The sequence below is a fragment of the Peromyscus leucopus genome, chromosome 3 (genome assembly GCF_004664715.2).
Source record: "Peromyscus leucopus breed LL Stock chromosome 3, UCI_PerLeu_2.1, whole genome shotgun sequence".
In the NCBI taxonomy this organism is placed as follows: Eukaryota; Metazoa; Chordata; class Mammalia; order Rodentia; family Cricetidae; genus Peromyscus; species Peromyscus leucopus.
This window is the reverse complement of record NC_051065.1, coordinates 84,136,703-84,157,554: the sequence shown is the minus strand read 5'-3', so window position 1 is coordinate 84,157,554 and position 20,852 is coordinate 84,136,703. Positions and strand designations below refer to the sequence as shown.

The 20,852-nt window shown below is 42.4% G+C and overlaps 1 protein-coding gene across 1 annotated transcript in view; it reads left to right on the top strand.

Annotated features, from left to right (window-relative positions):
* Positions 1–20,852, top strand: part of Il12rb2 (interleukin 12 receptor subunit beta 2) — an 86,636-nt gene that overhangs the window by 16,381 nt on the left and 49,403 nt on the right. Inside the window, 6 exon segments of the mRNA XM_037203798.1 lie at positions 417–584; positions 3,348–3,462; positions 4,340–4,524; positions 5,510–5,652; positions 9,789–9,939; positions 18,230–18,309. Coding sequence (XP_037059693.1) covers positions 417–584; positions 3,348–3,462; positions 4,340–4,524; positions 5,510–5,652; positions 9,789–9,939; positions 18,230–18,309 — 842 coding nt within the window.

Here is a 20,852-nt window from a genome sequence, read left to right as displayed (position 1 = left end):
ATAAAGATGCAATTTATCATGGGAAGCTCTCTTTAAGTGCTCTAGTGTGAAATCTGCATGTGAAAAAGTCCCATGAGAGATTTAGGAACTGCATTCCAGAATGTTCTTTCAATGCTGCTTTCTTGATATTTTCCTCTTGTGGTTATTATTATATATAATATATATTATTATTATTATTATCTTGTGGTTATTAGCATGGATGTCTTGAGAAGAATATATATTTAATTCAAACACATGTTAATATGGCTTTCTTTTGTTCTCCAGCATCGCCAATGCTACTGGAGCAATGTAGGTTATTAATAGTTCTGTGATCTGATGAGTTTTGATTTCACCCTGCTGTGGGGGTTGAACAAACCCTCCATCTCGAAATGGATGTCTTCCTCCTAGCTGATTTTTGCATTTGTCTCTTCCTGCAGATGTGTGCAAGCGAGGCACAGTGACTGTGAAGCCTTCCCCTGTGATTCCCCTTGGGTCAGCTGCCAATATTTCCTGCTCTTTGAATCCCAAACATAGCTGTTCTCCTCCTTCCAGTTCTCAAACTTTAACCCTCTTGAAGTTGGAAAAAGAGGTCCATTTACACTCTGGTAACTCCTTCACTTTTGAAGTCACCAACCTTCCCCTTGGTGTGACCTTATTTGTCTGCAAATGGAAATGTTCCGGGAGTTGGTACCCAGTGTGTGGGGTGGAGATCTCAGTTGGTGGTGAGCACTCCTTTCTGAACTCTTAGTAAGTTGTGTGTGAGAGAGTGAGTGAGTGAGTGTGTGTGTGTGTGTGTGTGTGTGTGTGTGTGTGTATTTGACATGACATAAATAGAACCCAAACATCAGACAGATTTCTTTGTTCTTCCATAACATTAAGTATTTTATTGTGAGAGCAGCATGAGAATCTTGGTGTGAAGAGGCCAGAAATCAACAGAATTAGGATCTTATTTAGCAGCTCACAGTCTCTCCCCAGCTCTGGACCTTCACTCTCTCTCACTTCTTCTCTTTCTTCCTTTTCTCTTTCTCTGACCATTGGGAGAATTTGCTTACTCTCTGCCCTTGGCTCTGGAGCTGGATTGCCACACCCTCTTGATTTAGGGAAACTGGTTCAAAGCTACAAGCTCCTGAAGAGATGGAAGAGTGTCTCTTCCAACTTGCATCCCAGACTGGCAGCACACTGGGAGCACCTCCTCTTCCCTCACTTATTGCACAGCAAGTAGTTTTTCCATCTCCACTCACCCATGAGGAGTGGCTGTCACGCGAGAACAACAGGAAACTACCACCATACTTAGGGGCCTTTCCTGGAAATTTTCCCAGTGCAAAACTGATAGGCTAATACTTCAAGAAGGGAGCTGAGAGTGAGGAAAGGAGCTAGGAAATACAGTTAATGCATCATTTAGTATTGGAATGGTTCTAGAAAAGTGTCATTAATTTCACCATTGTGCAAACAACATAAAGTAATCTTAAGCTAAAATGGCATCGCAGGTGACAACATCTCACAGAAACACTGTTACAAATGTGGTCTGTGACTGAAACACCATTATGTGTACATGATGGTACATCATGGTGATGTTACTAAGCTGACAAGGCCTTGGCAGAAAATACTGCTAACTTTGGTCGCTTAAGGATATTTCCAGGAAAAGCATATGGAAACACACTAGCAAGAAAAGGGGAAAAGCCTTTACCTAGCTCCTAATCGGTCCAGTTTTCCCCATAGGAACTCTTTTACGCTACTGGCTTGTATAGTTTGACACTCCAGGCAACTGCTAAGAGGAAAAAACTCAAACATCACAACTGGCCTCTACTGCATGAGCACAGGGAAGCCAGCAGACTCCTGCCTGCAGTTCCCAGCCAGCAGCCCACAGCTTCTCGGGTCCAGCTAGGCAAGCTGCTGAACGTGGTTGGGCACTGAAGGATTCTATAGCTCTTTAGCCTCCATTGTTCTGGAGGTATATATGCCTAAATGCATGTATGCAAGGAAATGCTTATTATTTTAGCAAAAGGAATAATTTATTATTTTATTAAATAGAACCATGAGAGTTATATATCATTATACCTAGTCAATAGACAGAACTAAATGCTGAGATGTTAACTTGCCCAAAACCACACAATGAACACTACTGTGTATGTATCTGTGAATGCTAGCAACATATATATATATATATATATATATATACATATACATATATATATATATATATCCCATCAGTTACAGCTTTGGAAGAGATGGGGGGATTTTGTAGTGTGCACTTTTTAATCTTGCCAAAAGCACATCTATCTGCATGAGAGTCTCAGCACAGTATTAGAATAGGATGGCTGCGCAACTAAGTGTTTTCTTAAAGCCCTCCATTAATTCTATTCTTGCAGAGGACCTGGTGCAATTCGCAGCACCCACATGGAGGTTCCTAACTATCTATAACTCCAGTGCCAAGGAATTTGATGCCCTCTTCTGCACTCTGTGGCATGCAAACGGTGCCTGGATACAAACACAGGCAAAACACTCATGCTCACTTTAAAAATACATTGTTTGAAAATAGATCCCCTTTGCCTTGTATATCTTTGTTTCAACAGCCAGGCCTGTGTCTGGAGACTGGAAGCTGTAAACATCTGTATGCATAAGCTATACCTACCTGCTCATAAAGTTCTCCAAGCAATACAGTGTCTCAGCAGCCCATTTCATGTGCGTGGAGACAAAGACAATTGTTGTTGTTGTTGTCTTTTAATTTGTCACTGGGAGTAGAGATTTATTTTTGTTTGTTTGTTTTTGTTTCTTTGTTGAGACAGGGTTGATCTATATAGCTCAGGCTGCTCTCAAATTCACAGTCCTCCTGCATCAGTCTCCTGAGTGAGGAAATTATAGGTGTGTGCCACCACGCCTGGCTTAAATTTTCTTATAATGAGTTGCTATTCCTCTGGCATTGTGGGTCTCCCTGGGATAATAGATGTTTGCCTTTACACAAAAAAAGGTAGAATTATAGCTTACCAGCCACACCTGAACTGGACCCCTGATTCTGCCCTTCATAGTTTTGTAGTCTGGGCCAGATGTTTTGCCTAAGTCTTAGTTTCTTCTTTGATAAAGTGAAAAATAATCTTACCTATTTTATGGAGAGCTTTATAGGGAACTGCCTATAAGACACTTGGCACAGGGCTTAGGCTATAAGAAGTGATCAATATTCATCACTATTGCTTTAATTATTAGAGAAAATTCATGCCTTGGAAGCAAATGTGAACATGTTAGAATATGATTTCATGTAGATTTGTGGGCATGTGGAAGGCATTATCAATATACTGCAAATAATAATAATGTGATCTTGAGATCACCTACAGAATATTTCAAACTCCAAGTCTTGCTCTTCCTTCTTAAAGTTGCTCCAGAGCCACCTCGAAACATATCATGCATCCAGAAAGGAGAACATGGGACTGTGACCTGCACCTGGGACCCTGGACAGTATACGCATCTGAAAACCCACTACACTTTACAGTGAGTAAGGGACTATGTGGCTGTTTTGTATATGTTCTATCTTACATGGCTTTCATCAGTATCAAACATTTTTGTTATATGCCAAGTAGAAACAGCAATGGCTTCCTCACCTAGAGTTTAAATACTGTTCCCAGTGCCTGTCAGTGAGAGCTGCCCCAGTCATTTGAACTATGAGACCTGATATCTTGGCCCCACATTCTCATTCAAGGTTTTCTTTGGGTCATCTAAGGCCTTGGTTAAGATGGTCTCCCTGCATTTGGGTTAATCTGGCTGTGTAAAACCCCACCTCCTCTGCAATCTAACACTCTTGGGCATCATGATACAGAAATGGACTCCTCCTTGGAGGAATTGCATTTTAAAATACAGTTGGCTGGTGTGAGAGTCCACAAGAGGGGATATGGGAAGCCTCCCTTCCTGGAATATATCCCATAATCCCATCACAAGTCCAGCTGTGTCTAGGTGGGCAAGAGATAGAAAAGACAATGGGACTAGGACTGGAGTCTTCCTACCACTGTACTGTGAGCTCACACTGTACTTCCATCCAATGGAGGTCAGATGCTCAAAGGTTCTTTGGATAAAGGTTGGACCTGCTTTGAGGAGCTGAGATGACAGCCAGTTTTGGGGGAATTGAACAGTGTAGGCAATACCCCTCTACAAGAGCATTCATTTAAAAAGATTTCAGTTGTACCAAAAAAAGGGGGAAGGAGGAGACATGGCCTTATACATGAGAACAGGATTCAAGTATATCCCCTAGTAATAAGACCAGCCTTGAAATGTGTCTGAAAATTTTGATCTTAGAACATTGTATTCTTTTGTAGTGACTTCAGGAAGCAGAATGTAAAGTATATTGCTAAACAGCCTTGTGTTTGGGTTACAGGTTAACTGGACCAAACAATGTGACCTGCCAGGGCCTATGCAGCAGTCAGAATTGTAGTCGTTTGAATCTTGGAATCACTCTAACTTCTGATTTAGCTGAATCCACGTTCACAGTCAGTGTCACTGCCATCAATGACCTTGGAAACTCTTCTTCATTTCCATTTACATTCACGTTCTTGGACATAGGTAAATTTGCAGTTTCTCAGGTTTGTTTACTGGCATGTGAAAAGTACCTTAAAGCTCACTCAAATCTTCTATGTGTAGTTGTTTTAAAGGAGACAGGAGCTGATGGAAAGCAACCAATGGGTACAGACAAAGTTCGTGGCTTTTTTGATGCATGTGAAAGAAGGAATGGCCTGTGGCCATGTAGAGGTGGCTGCAGAATGGGACCTTCAACTTCATTCTCTTAGAGAAGTCAAGAGTTTCTGACTTCTTCCCATGACATAAGCAGCTGCCAGTGACACCACTAATGGAAGAGTGTCCCAGGAGGTCTTACAGATGTCCTTTTATCCCATTGGCTACCCTCATTGTGCACACTGTGCATACAATGTTCCAATATACAGATGTATCTGCTCTGAGAATGCTAGCCTCTAGTGCTGGTCCCTGGAAACTGTAACGCACCAGTCCCAGCACATGTGTGAACACTAAAACTGGCCTAGCTAAATTAGAGGCCAAGCTCAAGCATCCCAACTGGCAACGATCCAGATGGACCTGCGTGTCTGTCCTGCCTATAGTTCCTACTCACACCGTGTGTCTCTCTCCCTACCTATGGTATCTCCTTGCTATTTGCATACCTATTTGCTCTCCACCATTCTCCTCATCCACCTTTTGTCTCTTGAAAAACTGTTTGTGTTTACACCACCATCTTTCCCTGTGCCTTTCTGGTTTTCCTGTATTTTTGCTTTGTTTTGAATTTTCCTAACATTTTTTTTCCTGAAGTGGTCACAACTCGCCACCCCTGCCATTGCAGTCCTTGGCATACTGGTTTTCTTTAAATCCAGGAAGTGGGGTCAACACATCCACTACTTGGTAAAGATGAGGTTGGGTTAAGGGCAATTATCTCAATGGCTGAGAAGTGAAACCAACATTTTTAAATAGCTCATGTCAGTACTTAAAGCAATTGCCGATCATAAAGGCTGACTTGAACAGTTTGGTTTGTCTCGGTTACCAGTGAGGCCTCTTCCTCCATGGGACGTCAGAATCAATTTTCTAAATGCTTCTGGGAGCAGATGTATCCTGCAGTGGAAAGATGAGCAGCAGGTGGTGCGCAATCGACTCAGATACCGGCCTCGGAACAGCAGGTCCTGGAATATGGTAAGTGTTCAGAGCAAAGGGAGAGAATCAGTAAGGGCCTCGACATTGCTGCACAGACTTGTCATGTCAACAAAGCAGGGAGTTTAAGAGCGTTTAGCATGGAAACACATATTGGAAATCCATCAGAAAGTTTTTCATACTTCTGTGTGCTTTTTAAAAAATTTTGTGTGTACAAGTGTTTCCCTTGCATATATGTGCACTTGTGCCCCCAGAGACCTGAAGAGAGCATCAGATCCCCTGAGGCTGGAGTTGCAGGTTGTTCTGAGACACCATATGGGTGCTAGAAACCAAAACTTGGTCCTCTGCAAAGGCAGCATGTGCTCTTCATCACTGAGCCATCTCTCTGTTTATTTAGAAACATTGGAGGGGCTGGAGAGATGGCTCAGTGGTTGAGGGCATTGGCTGCTCTTCCAAAGGACCTTGGTTCAATTCCCAAGCAACCATATGGCAGCTCACAACTGTCTGTAACTCCAGGTCCGGAGGATCTGACACCCTTGCACAGACATACATGCAGGCAAAATACCACTGTATATAAAATAAAAATAAATCATTAAATTTTGATAAATTCTAAGAAAGAAAGAAAGGAAGGAAGGGAGGGAGGGAGGGAGGGAGAGAGGAAAAGAGAGAGTATGAGCCAAGCAGTGGTGGCACATGCCTTTAATCCCAGCACTTGGGAGGCAGAGGCAGGGGGATCTCTGTGAGTTCAAGGCCAGCCTGGTCTATATAGTGAGTTCCAAGACAGCCAGGCTACACAGAGAAACCCTGTCTTGAAACAAATTAAAAAAAAAAGAAAGAAAGAAAGAAAGAAAGATTAGGGTAGGGGAGATGGGTCCGTGAGTAAAGAGCTTGCTGAGCAAGCATGAGGACCTGACTTTGGATCCTCGGAACCCTTACTAAAAAGTGGAGCGTGGCAGCATGTGCACGTGATCCTAGCACTGACAGATAGAGATGGGACCTCTGGAGGGCACTGGTCAGCTATCCCAGTCAGTCAGTGAGAAACTTTCCTCACAGGAGAAAAGAAAGAAAGAAAGAAATACGGTGGAGAAGCAGTTGAGGAAGACACTTAACAATGACCTCGGGTCTCATGTGTACATACACATGCAAAGACACGTATGTGCCCCACACATACATGCACACTTATGAACAAGTACACACACACACACACACACACACACACACACACACACACACACACAAAATATCTTGATCCCTGATCCTGAATTTTATTTTCATTGTTCATGTTTGTTTATTTACTTATTTATGTGGTGGTGTATGTATATGTGTGTGTATGTGTGTGAGAGAGAGAGAGAGAGAGAGAGAGAGAGAAGGAGGGTCATGGAACAAGGAGTGGGAAGCACGTAGAGGCCAGAGGACAGCTGATGGGAGTTGGCTCCACCATAGAGCTCTTGGGGATCAAAATCAAGATGTCAGACTTGTCAGCAAGCCCCTTTACCCACTGAGCAATCTCATGACATCCTTAAAGTCTTTTCTTTAAACAGCAGGATTGGTCGGTTGATTGGTTGGTTGGTTTTAGGCGTGCTGGGAATTGAACCCAAGGCCTTGCCTGTATCAGACAGGTGTTCTGCCACTGTGCTACTTCCCAACCCTTACATTTTATTTTACTGTTGTTGGTGTGAGTGTGTGCAGGTACATGTGTGCCGCAGTGTATATGTGGAGGTCAGAGGTCAACTTTTGGGAGTCCATCCTCTCCTCCCACTGTGGGTCCTGGGTGTGGAACTCAGGTCATGAGGCATACCCAGCAAGCACCTTTACCTGTTGAGTGATCTCGCAGGCCCTTGTTCTGACTGTTTTAAGCCAAGGGCTTTTATAAACCTATTTTTAATAAATAATTTGTTTCTCCTTATTCTTCTATCCCCTTTTTCATTTTTCTTTTTTAACATTAACAACATATTGGAAAGAAATATTAGAATATGTACTCAAAGGCTTATATGGAACTAGATATTCCCAAGGAAAGGATTGCAGTTTGATATATTACGCACTACACTATGTGTGTGTGTGTGTGTGTGTGTGTGTGTGTGTGTGTGTGTGTGTGTTGCGAGGGGGGGTGTTGGGAGTGCATATGTGTCACGTGGAGGTCAGAGAATGACCTTGAGTGTCAGTCCCCACCTTTCAATTACACCTCATTTGAGACAGGGTGTGTTTCTGGTTCTCAGATGCATACAACAGGTGAGTGGCCCATGAGCTTGTAGCACTCTCCGGTCTCCTGAACTACCTCACTGATGGAGTCTCGTATTACAAGTGCCTGTGCCTGTGCCTGTGCCTGTGCCTGTGCCTGGATTTACACATGTCCTGGAAATTTGACTCAGGCCCTCACATTTGATCAGCATAACTTTACCCACTGAGCCGTTTTCCCAACCTGGCACTACCATTTTTTTATAATAAAAAAAAAGTAGGATTATGATTCCTTCAAGAATTTTTGTGAAGTACAGTGGCTTATGATAATACTAAAGAACTGGCTCCACATATAGTTGAGACTCAAGAGAACATGACTAAGCCAGGCGGTGGTGGTGCATGCCTTCAATCCCAGCATTAGGAGGCAGAGGCAGGTGGATCTCAGTGAGTTCAAGGCCAGCCTGGCCTACAAAGTGAGTTCCAGGATAGCTAGGACTATTACACAGAGAAACCCTGTCTCAAAAAAAAACAAAGAGAGAGAGAGAGAGAGAGAGAGAGAGAGAGAGAGAGAGAGAGAGAGAGAGAGAGAGAGAGAGAGAGAACAGGACTAACATTTTTTTCCTGAAACCAGTTTTATGTCCATGGTGTAGAAATTCTCCATGTGGATTTAAAAACTGATAGATTTTGGACTAGTGTGATGGCACATACCTATAATCCCAGTACTCTGAAGGCTGAGAGAAAGGATAGAGTTCTAGGCTTGTCCACGCTGTGTACTATGTGTGCCTGTTGCCCATGGAAGCCAGAAGAGGGAGGATCCCATGAGACTGGAGTTACAGACAGTTGTGAGCCACCATGTGGTACTGGGAATTGGACCCTGGTCATCTGCAAGAATAGCCAATGCTCTTAACCAGTGAGACATCTCCCCAGCACCCAACAGACAGGCTCTTAATCTCTAGAGATTTTTTTTTAAGAGAAACTACTATATTAGATTAACATCTCATATTCAATAACCTTACAATTGTTCATTCTCATTGAATGGTAGATCCAGAGAATTAAAAGGTCATCTCATCTAGATTGTCCTTTCAAGTTGAAATTCTCTGTATCAGGCTGGGGAAATACCTCAGCAGCAGAGGACCTGGCTTTGGTTCCCAGCTTACAACTGCATGTAATGTCAGTTCCAAGGGATCTGATGCCCTCTTCTGACTGGCCTCCTCGGACCTCCTGTACACACATGGTGCACATCCAAACACTAAGGCACACGCGCACATACATAAGTCAATCTTCTAAAAATTCTTTGTATTATCCTTTCTGTATATGAGCTTTGTACTTGCTGAGGACACGCTGCACCGCCGAGCTGTCTCCTCTTTACGTCCCTTTACTACTAATGGGCACTTTAGTGGCCTTGTCTGTCCTGCTGTTCCATTCTGTCCTACAAGATTGCCTTAATGAGTAAGAGCATGTATTTGTCACTAGAGCCTGTGGAGGGTAGAGTGGAAGGAGGAGATTGAGGAAAGGAGTGACATCAGTCTCGCCCTTAGCACATTAACACCTAAACAGCTGAAGTAACCTATGATGCACTTCAAAGCAATCAAAAGAGTATGAAAATGCTTACTATTTTCAGATTTTTTTTAATGCCTATGGTTGTTGAGCATAATTTATTTCTGTGTACCACATGCTTGTTTGGTGCCTACAGAGGCCAGAAGAGGGCATCTGATTGGATCTCCAGGAACTGGAGTTATATAGATGGTTGTGAGCTTTCATGCGAATCCTGGGAATGGAAACCAGGTCCCGTCTCCCCCCTCCCCTCCCGCAAGAGCAGCCAGTGCTCTTAATCACCGAGCCATCTCTCAGGTCTCGATGCTTACTGTTTTGTGAGGAGCCTTATCTCCTTGCCTTGGCCGTTGCATACCCTCTGCCCACACTGGACTGGCACAATACACAATCCACTCTCTAAAAATGCACAAGCATTGTCTCTCAGTGAAACAAATTTCATCTGATTCAAGGTTAACACTACAAATACCAAAGGAAGACACAGCCTACAAGATCTGACACCGTTTACAGACTATGAATTTCAGATTTCCTCCAAGCTACATCTCTCTAAAGGAAGCTGGAGCGACTGGAGTAAGTCACTGACAACACGAACACCTGAGGAAGGTAGGCATCCAGCCAAAAACAAGGTGGAGGAAGCAGAAAAAGGGTGTGGGAAGAGGCAAAGTCTCACTTGGAGTTGACTCTTCCAGGGCATGAGCTACAGAAACTGCCCAGGAAGGTACATTTATGGTGCTAAGAATTTGAGCATGTGGCCGGTCCTGCCCGTTCTCCATCAGTCAAACCATGGCTTTGTTAGTGTCCAATTAAATGTGTTCTTATTCCTCTGTCTCAGTGCCTGTTATTCCCCAAAGCTGTAGCCAGTAATCGAGCTCATTTCTTTGATGTATTTTATCTCTTTGGTTCTTTGAAAATTATAAACAATTATTTAAAAACTATAAGCCATACTAAAAGTTTGAAAGAATTTCTGAAGATAGTATCCCAAAATAAAAGGAATGTCCAACAATCCTCTTTCTTCAAATGCTGCACTGCACTTCTTCAAGCCTATGATGTTATCCTGCTTAAAGGAGCCCCCTTGTGCCAGGACTAGGAGCAGCATAACCAGTTCAAGTCTTATCTAATTAATGGGCTTTTCCTTTTGATCATTATTGAGAAGTCAATTTCATTGAAACATGAGCAAACATTTATTGAAACAGAAATTCTTATATAATCTTTCTGTCATATTAAAAAATTGTTCTCATTTTTATTAGTTCCTTAAGAGTTTTGTGTAATATATTTTGATCATATTCACTCCCTCCCCCAACTCCTTCCAGATTCATAACTAACCCACACAATTTTGTCTTTTTTTTCCTGTTTGTTTGTTTGTTTGTTTGTTTTAAAAACCCATGAAGCTCGATTCATGCTGCCCATATACTCTAGGATGTGTGGCCTTCACTGGAGGGTGGTCAACACACACCTTTAGAGAAACCTGACTCTCCTCTCCGAGCAGTTATCAATTGGCAAGAACTCCTCAGCAGGAGGCGGACTCCATGCTTGCCTCCCCTCTCCATGCTGGAACTTTGGCTTGTCTTGTGCTCATTGTCTCAACCACTGTGAATTCAAATGGGCACCTGCTCTGCTGTGTCTGGAAAACACTTCCTTCCCAATAGTAACAACGCTTGAATACACAAGAATCCTGTTTTGTTTTGTTTCTTTAAGCACTCAGTAGCGGCATAGTATAGAACTTTTCATACTCTTGTGGGGTATTCATTCACCAGAGAATGCTTGGACACAGGTTTAAGCCATGAGAAACTCTATTAGCCAGTCAGTGACTACACTGGGAGTTCAGGATCCCAGTGAAGCCCTGAGCCTTTCTCAGGGTGAGCTTTTAAGCACAAAAACCATGTTCTGGGTTGACATAGTTAACATGAACAGTTAGCCAGAAGCAGAACTACAGAAGCTAAAAAGCAAGGTCAAAACATTTTGATACTTTCCCAGAACTATATGGGCTTTGATGGATTAGGTCTTTGTTTTAGTTGTGGCCAGTGGTGCTGTCTACATGCAGAGTTTTACAGCCTGAATGGTACTTCCATCATGAAGTCAGTTGTGCTAAAGTTTGGGGGCCTAATCAGGTCTGAGGCACTGTTATGATACTTCATGTAAATTTAAATCAAAGAAAAAATTACAGGAATGTAATCAATTGCCTACTACTATCTAGAGTTTTGTGAGACAAATTCTTACTGGATGGCTTGGAACTCACTGTATAGACCTGGGTGGCCTTGAACTCACAGAAATCTGCCTTCTGCTTCCCAAGTGCTAGGATTAAAAATGTGCACTGCCATGCCCAGCTGGAGTTTTTATAATACTGATGTGAACATCTATGATTATTTACGAAGGTGGGAGTATGTGTATATGGGAAGCAGCCTTGTGATTTAGCTGCACTCTGAGTTCCTAATAGTTGAGAGTTTTGTTGGTTTTGTTTGTTTGAAGACAGGGTCTCACTCTGTAGTTCTGTCTAGCCTGGAACTCAATATGTAGACCAGGCTGACCTCGAACTCAGAGACCACCCCACTCCCTCTGAGTGTTAGGATTAAAGGTATGTGCCACCACAACCAATTTCTTAATAGTCTTTTGGTAATTGATGACTTGTCAGTGATGAGCTGGTGGCATCCAAGGCCCCAGAGAGGCCTGATACCTACTATGAGACTATTACACCCAATATAGAGTTTGGATAATAATCTTCATGTCTTTTGGTAATTGCATTTCTCCATGTAAAGAAAATATTTAAAATGGATTTATCTAGTGAGTGATGATTAAATACCTGGTTTTCTGACTAAAGATTACATTAGTGACCCACATGCCCCTCTGTAGTCCAGAGATTTTTCTTTGCACTCTTTAATGTAGTTGGAGTAATGTTTGTTTGTTTGTTCGTTCGTTTCAAGACACAGTTTCCCCATGTGGTCCTGGCTGTCCTGGAACTCACTCTGTTGACCAGGCTGGCCTCAAACTCAGAGATCCATCTGCCTCTGCCTCCTGAGTGCTGCGATTAAAGGCAAGCGCCACTCCCTCAGTGTGAAGTAATATTTCAAATCGTGGACTTGATTTTGTTTGGACAATGCAGATAAGATTTTTCAAATGGGTCATATTTGATATTCAAATCCAAAAGAATATATGGGTCTAGACATCTGTAAGCTACATTATTACATCACAGGGGTCCGAGCTATAAACTACAGAAATTCAAGGCTTATGAATCCTTGTCATTTATACACAGATTAATGGCTTACTTCGATGTATTGAAAAGGATTTATTTATTCATTTTTTTTTAGCACTTGCCTGATAAATTCAGACTTCTCCAGGCAAGCTAGTGACTCTAATATGCTATAAATAAGCCACCAGTCACTGTGAGGCTTATGTGTGTTCAGAGCAGGGCAGACACTCAGAGAACTGAGGCGTGCTTTACCTCGGCCTGGAGGCTTCCTTTCCATGTCTGCATCTTGCTTCTCTGCGTTTGATCTTTCTGTGGGTACTCGCTGCTCTTACTTTAAGCTCTGTGGTTGACACCCCTTACCACTCTTTTCTGTCATCCGTTTCTTTTTGAAACATCAACTGACGTAAACCTAAACGTGTGAAAATTTTTTTAACACTTCCTGCTTTTAACCCTTCTAAGTGTCTAGTCATACATAACTCGCTTTACTCCCTGAAACTGTGAATGATTTGTGAGAGGGTTCTTTTTCTGTAGGCTAAACTTCTAAAACCTGGGAGGAGCATGGTGGCCCCTGGTGGCCCAGGTGTGGCTATTTGTGTCGTTCCAACTGAGTGAAGACTCTCTTCACTGCACGTGGGCCCCTTCCTTCGGTGTTAAATTTGACTCCTGTCCTGGTCTTCAGAGAAATGACCACTAAGGAAGGGGAGGAGGAAGGAAACCATGTCGCTTTCTGAGAAACAGTTTCTAATTCAGCATCCATCAAAAGCAGTGTTGACTCTGGGGACTTGAAGCCGTATTTTCTTTCTAGTAAGAGAACACTCATAAATTTGAGCTCAAAAGTATGCAGACCTGTGCACACTCAACACTCACAACACCTAGCAGAAGGCTCCACTAAGATGAATAGGCCTCCTTTTATGTATGTGACTCTCTGTTTCCAGGTTTGAGTGCTACTCGCCTCAGTGAATTTGGGGAATCAATTATGGAGGCATGGCATGCTTATCTTCAGATCAGAGTGGCAAAGGAGTGCCTCATGTCGTTCTGACAGCACAGATGAGTGAAAGATGCCCAAGAAAGAGAGATTCAGCAGCCCATTACAGCCACCCTTCCTCACATTGAGAAGCCAGGAAATTCATTCATTCATTCATATGTTATACTAAACTATTATCACCATTAGGGTAGATGTGACAATTAAATACCAGAGTTATTCTGACATCTTAGAAAACAAGCCTTTCATCACAGTGAAGCTTGGGAGTTAGCAATCGGTTTATCTGCAGATCCAAGAAGTAAATACTTGTAGCTTTGTAGACCATGTAGTCTCTGCAATTATTAAAAGTTGTTCTTGAAGTAGCTAAGCAGCCATTGGCATTGACCACAGATATGACTGGGTTTGAAAAAAACTCCATATATGAGTACCAACATTTGAATTTTACATAATTTCCATGTAAATTGATATTTCTGATGTTATAACCATTTAAAAATGCCAAGCAACTATTATTGTTTACAACTTTACAAAAATGAGAATCAGACTGGAATTGGCTCACAAGCCATAGTTGTCAACCCCTAGAATAAGCTCAGAGATTATCATGCTTCTATCTCTTTGCCTAAGGCTGGAGAAAATGAGAATGAAGGTCTTCGTATACTACTAAAAGGATTCGCATACAAACATTTCATTGGGGGAAGTCATTTTTGATCTAGCGGGAGTCCAGGCCTTTGCCTCTTCTTCAGTCTTCCCTAAGGTTGTCCCTGTCTCTAAGGAAATAAATGCCTGTGCTCAGTTATTTGACACACGATGGCCACCCCAGTACTGGAAAGTGCTTTCTGTTGTAATAGAAAGCATGGTCTACAAGGAATGTGTTTGCATCAGGTGCTACAGCTTGTGCTTGGACATAATGACAACCAGTCGGAACTTCAGACTCCAGCAATTGCAATTTATCTTGAAAGGATATAGCAAAATTCCTGGGGGAGGCAACGCCAAGGTTAAGCATAACCCCAAAGAGGAATCTGGGAGCCTTTTTACATTTCTTCACTGCTAAAAACTAAAGTTTGTGTTCCCATAAAATTCATATAATGACGCTCTGATCCATGATATGATAGAATTAGGAGGTGAGACTTTTGCCAGTAACTGGATTATGAGTATGAAGTCATCAAAAGGAGAGGAAAACGGCTCTGTCTCCTACTCGCCCACTTCCTACATGAGGATTCAGCAAGAAGGCAGCCACACCAAGCAGGCTCTCACTAGGCTCAGATCTAACAGCACCTTGATTTTCACTTCCCAGCCTCTAGAGCCATAAAAACAGATGTGTGTTGTTCAAGCCATCCATTCTATAGATTTGGTTAACAGCAGTCTGACGTAAGGTACTTTGTCTGGGATTTAGAGTCTTCAAGGTCTTGCAGTGAGGAAAGGAGTGATTGCCCTCTTGAAATGTGTAATGTGCTTGAGTTCTCAGAAATCTCATGGTCTTGGCTTTTTGTTGGTCTCTTGCGCTATCTTTCTCTTCCCCGTTCTCATCCGTGATCTCATCACAAGTAGGATAACATTAGCACTTCCAGATTCAACACTTGTCTTAAATTCTGTCACATTACCAACATGTTCTTTTCCTGTCATGTCCTCCCACTGGTTGCACTGTCCCGGGCTGTGTATTTCTCATCCATGTGTCTCTAAACAACACCTAGAGTACCTTGTTTGAGCTTTCTGAAAGTTGCACTCCCTGTATAACCCACAACCCACTTTTCCCATCATTACTCTAATCCCTTCATTGTTGAGTGGATTAAGCAGCAGGAGAGAACTCGAAATCTTGGTTCCCTCACCACTTTCTCACACATAATCATGTCTCCAGAAAAATCCTTGCATCGGAAAAATAGAATAGAAACAACTTCTTGACTTGGGATGTAAGAAGTGCGTCGAAATAAGAGCGGAGAAGTATCCACTAGACCTGGTGACTGGGACAGCCTGTAGCTGTGCGATCAGTGTGCATGGAGGAAGGGATGTCACATAACGTGGATGGAGAGTGCAAGTGGAGTGCGGGAATGAAGGCAGCCACAATGTTCAACTCTTTCCAAAAGGTTCTGTGAAAGACAGAGATGGGGGCAGTAGCAGAAAAGCATATGCTATTAAGAAATTCCTTGTTTGTCTCTTGGGGATCAGACCCAATGCAGTACATTTGCAAGAGAATGATGAGGGTCTGAGGAGGGGCCACTGGTGATCCAGGGAAGGCAGTCTGAGTCCTGTGCTGGAGAGCACCACTAAAACTTCACTTACATTTGTTCCGGAGTTTGTAGAGGGAGTGTCAGTGCAGAATTTGATTCCCAGTCTGTAATAATCTGTTAGGTGCTGGATCTTTAACAAGCAATCTAGTGAGCAATACCTTTAAATCTGTTGCCAATATGTAATTAGTTGAAGGTGTTATTGCTGTGAACAAGCCAACTGATTTGATACTGAACACACCCAATCCTAATTACATGGTCAATGCCTGGACGATGTAATCTGTGGAATGTTCAGTATAGATCTTTGTTCACTATAGCAAACTGCAAGGGGGAAAGCAGGCTCTTTGGAGATAGCAAGAGCTGGCCACAGCTCTCAGTTTTGCCAGGTGTCAGCTCTGAGTCTTTTGTCGACAGCAGATGTCATCATGTGAGTCTTCTATATCAGAAGAGGGCTCAGTGAGACCATGTACATGGCAGTGTCTGCACTTTCCCTTGCACTTCCCAGTGGTTAGTGTCAGTTGCCTGTACTTTTTAATTCTTGGGACATGAACTCTCAGATACAAAGGCCCAGGCTCAGTTCCTGTGTCACACTTTCATGCCCTGAAGAACTGAAAGCATTTCAGAATGCTTTATGAAAGCTTTTCTCATCTCATCTTGTTGTTTTTGCTGAAAGAGCAATGTTACCCCTCATAGGAAGAGAGAAGGGAGAAAAGGGCTTTAGATAAATTTTTAAAAAGCAAAACACAACACACAACACACACAACACACACAACACACACACACACACACACACACACACGCACGCACGCACGCACGCACGCACGCGCAAGTAGAAGACAGAAGAGAGAGAGAAGAACCACAGAAGAGGTCCACCCGATAGGGAATGTGAATTTCATAGAGAAGTCACAGGTTTTTTCAGAGCCAAGTCACTGCAAGCTGCAAAGCCCAGACCAGGCGATAGGATCAAATAGACCCATGCTCAAAGCCTGACTTCCATAACTATTAATTGGTAAGTTTCTTAACCACTCAGCCACTCAGCCGCTCAGCCTTCAAATGAGAAAAATAGCAACAGCCAAACACCCTGTGGCAGCACTCTTCATCTAAATCCTCAAGACAGCCCCCACGAGAGAGAGCTATCAACGCCCTTTGACAGCTGAGGAAACCGGCTAAAGGGCGTGTCTGTTAAAGATCCCACAGCAGGGTTCTGTGGTAGACAGCCTGGCTCCTTGGTACCCCTTGCACTCCATCTACAGTCCCAGCAGGACATGAGGAAGGTGGTGCTGCAAAGAGCCCAGTAGGCCCTTGAAGGGCGCTGGCACAGGGCTGCCCCACTTTGCCTTCCCTTTCCCATGGCTAGTCCCTCCCCAGCTGTTTAGCTTTTGTTACCCAGGTAGTAGGTGTTACTATGCTAGAAAGTTTGTTCTGCTTGAGAGGAACTTTACCCCAGAAGGAACCCCAGTGCGGCCTCACCTCAAACACCCTGAAAGTTCCCTGTGAAGGAAGATGGGTTGGGGTGACAGCAGATAACTTCAGTGGTTGTTTGTACTGGTTGTACTCCTGGCTAAAAGCAAATCTGTCAAGTAGGAGAGAAAACACACACACACACACACACACACGTACACACACACACATACACACACACGTACACACAAACACACACATACACATGTACACACACACGTACACACAAACACACACATACATACACACATACACATGTACACACACACACACACATACACGCACGCACGCACGCACACGCACACACACACACACACACGCACACACCCTGCACAGGGCTGACTATTCTCCTTTTCAAGTGTGTTTGCCTTTCTCAAGTTCAGTTGTACTGTATTCAACCATTGTCTTGTAGCTTGATGTTTATTTCTTCTATTTGTTCAGCTTGTGTTTTGACATCAAATGAATAACATTGCCTGGTTTGTTCCTTCATCACTGAAGAACACTTACTACATCCTAGATACTCTACTCAGCATTGTGGCTTCTAAGTAAAGGAGATATGCCTTTACTCCAAGTAGATCACACCAAATAACCACACTTCGGTCTAAGTTTAGGACTGGAGTAAAGACAAGGCTTGCTATTTGTACTTGTGTTTTGTGTTCTTACAATACCTTGGTTTCCTTTACATCCTTGCTTTCCACATTCCAATAAAAAAAAAAAAAGAATCACACATACCTTGAGTTTTTTAGTTTAAATACTTATGAACAAATGAAATGTGAGTTAATACATTTTAAAGGTAAGTGAGGAAATAAATTTTCCTAGTATTTTTAATTTTTTTCTCTTCAAAGTATCCATCTTTTCTTTTTTTACTTTTGTGCCAAAGGTATACACGTTTGCTTTTAAATAAAACAGGAAATACTAGATTACAGTGAAAATTGAAATTAGCCTATAATCCTATTTCCAGAATTATCTATTGACTTCTAAAGGTTTTCTACTGTGTATATATATATATTTATGTGAATGTGTGCTTTTCACCTCTCCCTCCATCAGAGCCTGTTGGGACATTAGACATCTGGTTCATGAAACAGAACATCGGCTCCAACAAACAACAGATCTCTCTTTTCTGGAAGGTAAGCCTTCAATTTAAAACTCAAGGAGAGTATATACTTAACAGAGTATGAGAACATGTCCTTCTGCTTCCATTGTGGCTTTGATATGGCACTTTAGGGACGTGGGAGCTCAGACGATTCTGTGATACCTGACTTAATGTCATCAGCACTCCATTTGAGTTCCCTCTTCTAATGTTCACATCCTACTTCATCCCACTTCCATGACCAGCATTTCTGTCTCTAAACTATACCCTCCCCTTAGCCACCGCTCCTCCAAAACTGTGCTCTGCAGAGACCTTCTGTCTTATTGAGTCATCCTCAGGGAAGAGAAGACGAGAAAATTGAGAGTGTGGATGTTTAGGAAATTTTCCCACAGTTATTCAAAGAGAAAAGGTTTTTAAAAGTTGAAAATAACCTAAAAGGTAATGGAAAGCGACCCTCTTCAGCAGGAACAACAGAACACTAGAACCTGCCTTTCTTATGAAAAAAAAAGTTGCATCTGGGCTGAAAGCCAGTATCACTACCTCATTTAATTCCCTCAACCCCCGTGGGTTAGGCACTAGATAGGAATATCTAAAAAAAAAAAAACAGAAAATGGTAGCACATGCCTAGTGTCATCCAGTCACTAGGTGGAGATGGAGACTTGAGAGCCTCTCTAAATCTTTTTCTACAACTTGATGAGTCATCTCTGTTGAGTCAAAATACTGTTTGAATTCAGCTATGACTGTGTGCTCACAGGACAAGGTTTCCAGGTGAGGTGTACTATATTTTATTTCTCAAAGCTCCTTCCCACCCACCCCCCACCACCACCCACACACACACACCACTCATGTCTGGTACAAGAGAATCTCTTAAAAATAATGTGTTGCATCATGACCAAGGCCTTCACGTTGAAACTAACATTGCAGTTCAAAATGAAGCTGCTTCCAAGAACAATGTTCAAAGTAAGATATGCTGAGAGCCATAATTTGTAAATGAAAAATCCAGATTGAATGTTTTATAATAAGGATGTTTTATAATAATACTGCACTGCAGGGAGGGCTCGAGGACATGCATATGAGTGTTCTTTTACAACACTGGAACACCCCATAACTGCAAAGAGGAAATCCAAAGTAGAATTCCACCAGCCTGTGAAGACAATGACAGAGTGCTATTCTTGAATGAAAGAAAATGTGAAATTGGTCTTACACTTTTGTAGGGTGTTTATGTTGAGTGGGTGCAACCCCTGGAGAGAGAGAGTGTGTGTGTGGGTGCAGGTGTAAGTGTGCTCCCATGAATATTTGTGGGTGGGTGCATTATGAGATTGTGTCACGTATGTGTGAATGTGTTTGTATGGATATAAGGATGAGTATGTACATAGAAGTTTGTATATATAAGGGAGTGACTTGTGAACCTATGTGTAGGAATGAATGTGTGTATACAGGTAAGTGTATATGAGTGAGTGAGGATGAGTGGGTAGAAGGTTTCCATATGTGGGTAGAAGGTGGCATAAAGTGTGTGGATGTATGTCTATGTGAATGTGTGGGGTGCTAAGATGAAAAAGACTTATTTCACTGTTATGTTTCCACAGTTCATCATTTTCTCGTATTTCACTTTCTCCTGAAAACTCCACTTCCTTAAAAAATACCTGTACTTTGTAATATTTTTAGTATTGTTGCATGTGTGCACATGCACAGATGTGTGTATAGAAGTCAGAGACTTGGGGAAATCAGTTCTTCCCTTCCACCATGTGTGTCACAGGGATCAAACTCAGTTCATCAGCTGTGGTGGTAGTGTCTTTTTCTGCTTTCACCATCTCACTGGTCCAATAGCCTGTACTTTTTTTTTATTATTCATAACTATTTTTAAAAGTAGGCCCTATCATGAAGCCCAAAAGTTTTAGGTAATCTAAGAAATAGAAGAAATGCAGTACAGAAGAAATGCTGTAGAATCTGCGGCAGGTTCTGCACTTGTGTGGCCATTTCACCAGGAGCATCCTGTAAGCCACTTCCTACTGTCCAAGGCTTCATGCCATTTGCTCTGACTGCACACCTGTTTGAACCCATGACTCCTGTGTGCCTTTCTCCCAGAGCACACATCCTTTAAGGGAAAGCTGTCTTCAGTGTGTGGGTTTAGATGGAGACTGAAAGAAACATGGCAATGTGTTAAAATCACATTGGCCTTTGTACTTGCCTCTTAATTTCCTCAAAAGTTACGGTTGAGACCCACTGATATATATGGGAGAGCAACATCTGTGTCCAAATGAAGCTCTATCGCCGCCTGGAGGGTAGCACAGGGTATGCAAAAAAAAAAAATCATGAATATGGTGAGAGCTAAATTTTTCTATCTGAGGGGATAATAAGAAAGAAAACACACTCTTTCTGGTGGTAACTGTCTCTTCTAGTTCATCTTGAAAAAAATCTTCTCTTCTCTCCTGACGATCTCTCTGTCTCCACACGGCTACATCTCTCTTCTACACAGCTACACACCTCTCTTCACACATCTCGATTCTACACATCTCTCTCCTACACATCTATCTTCATCTCTCTCACAGGAAAAACTCTGTACAAATATATGAGTTACAT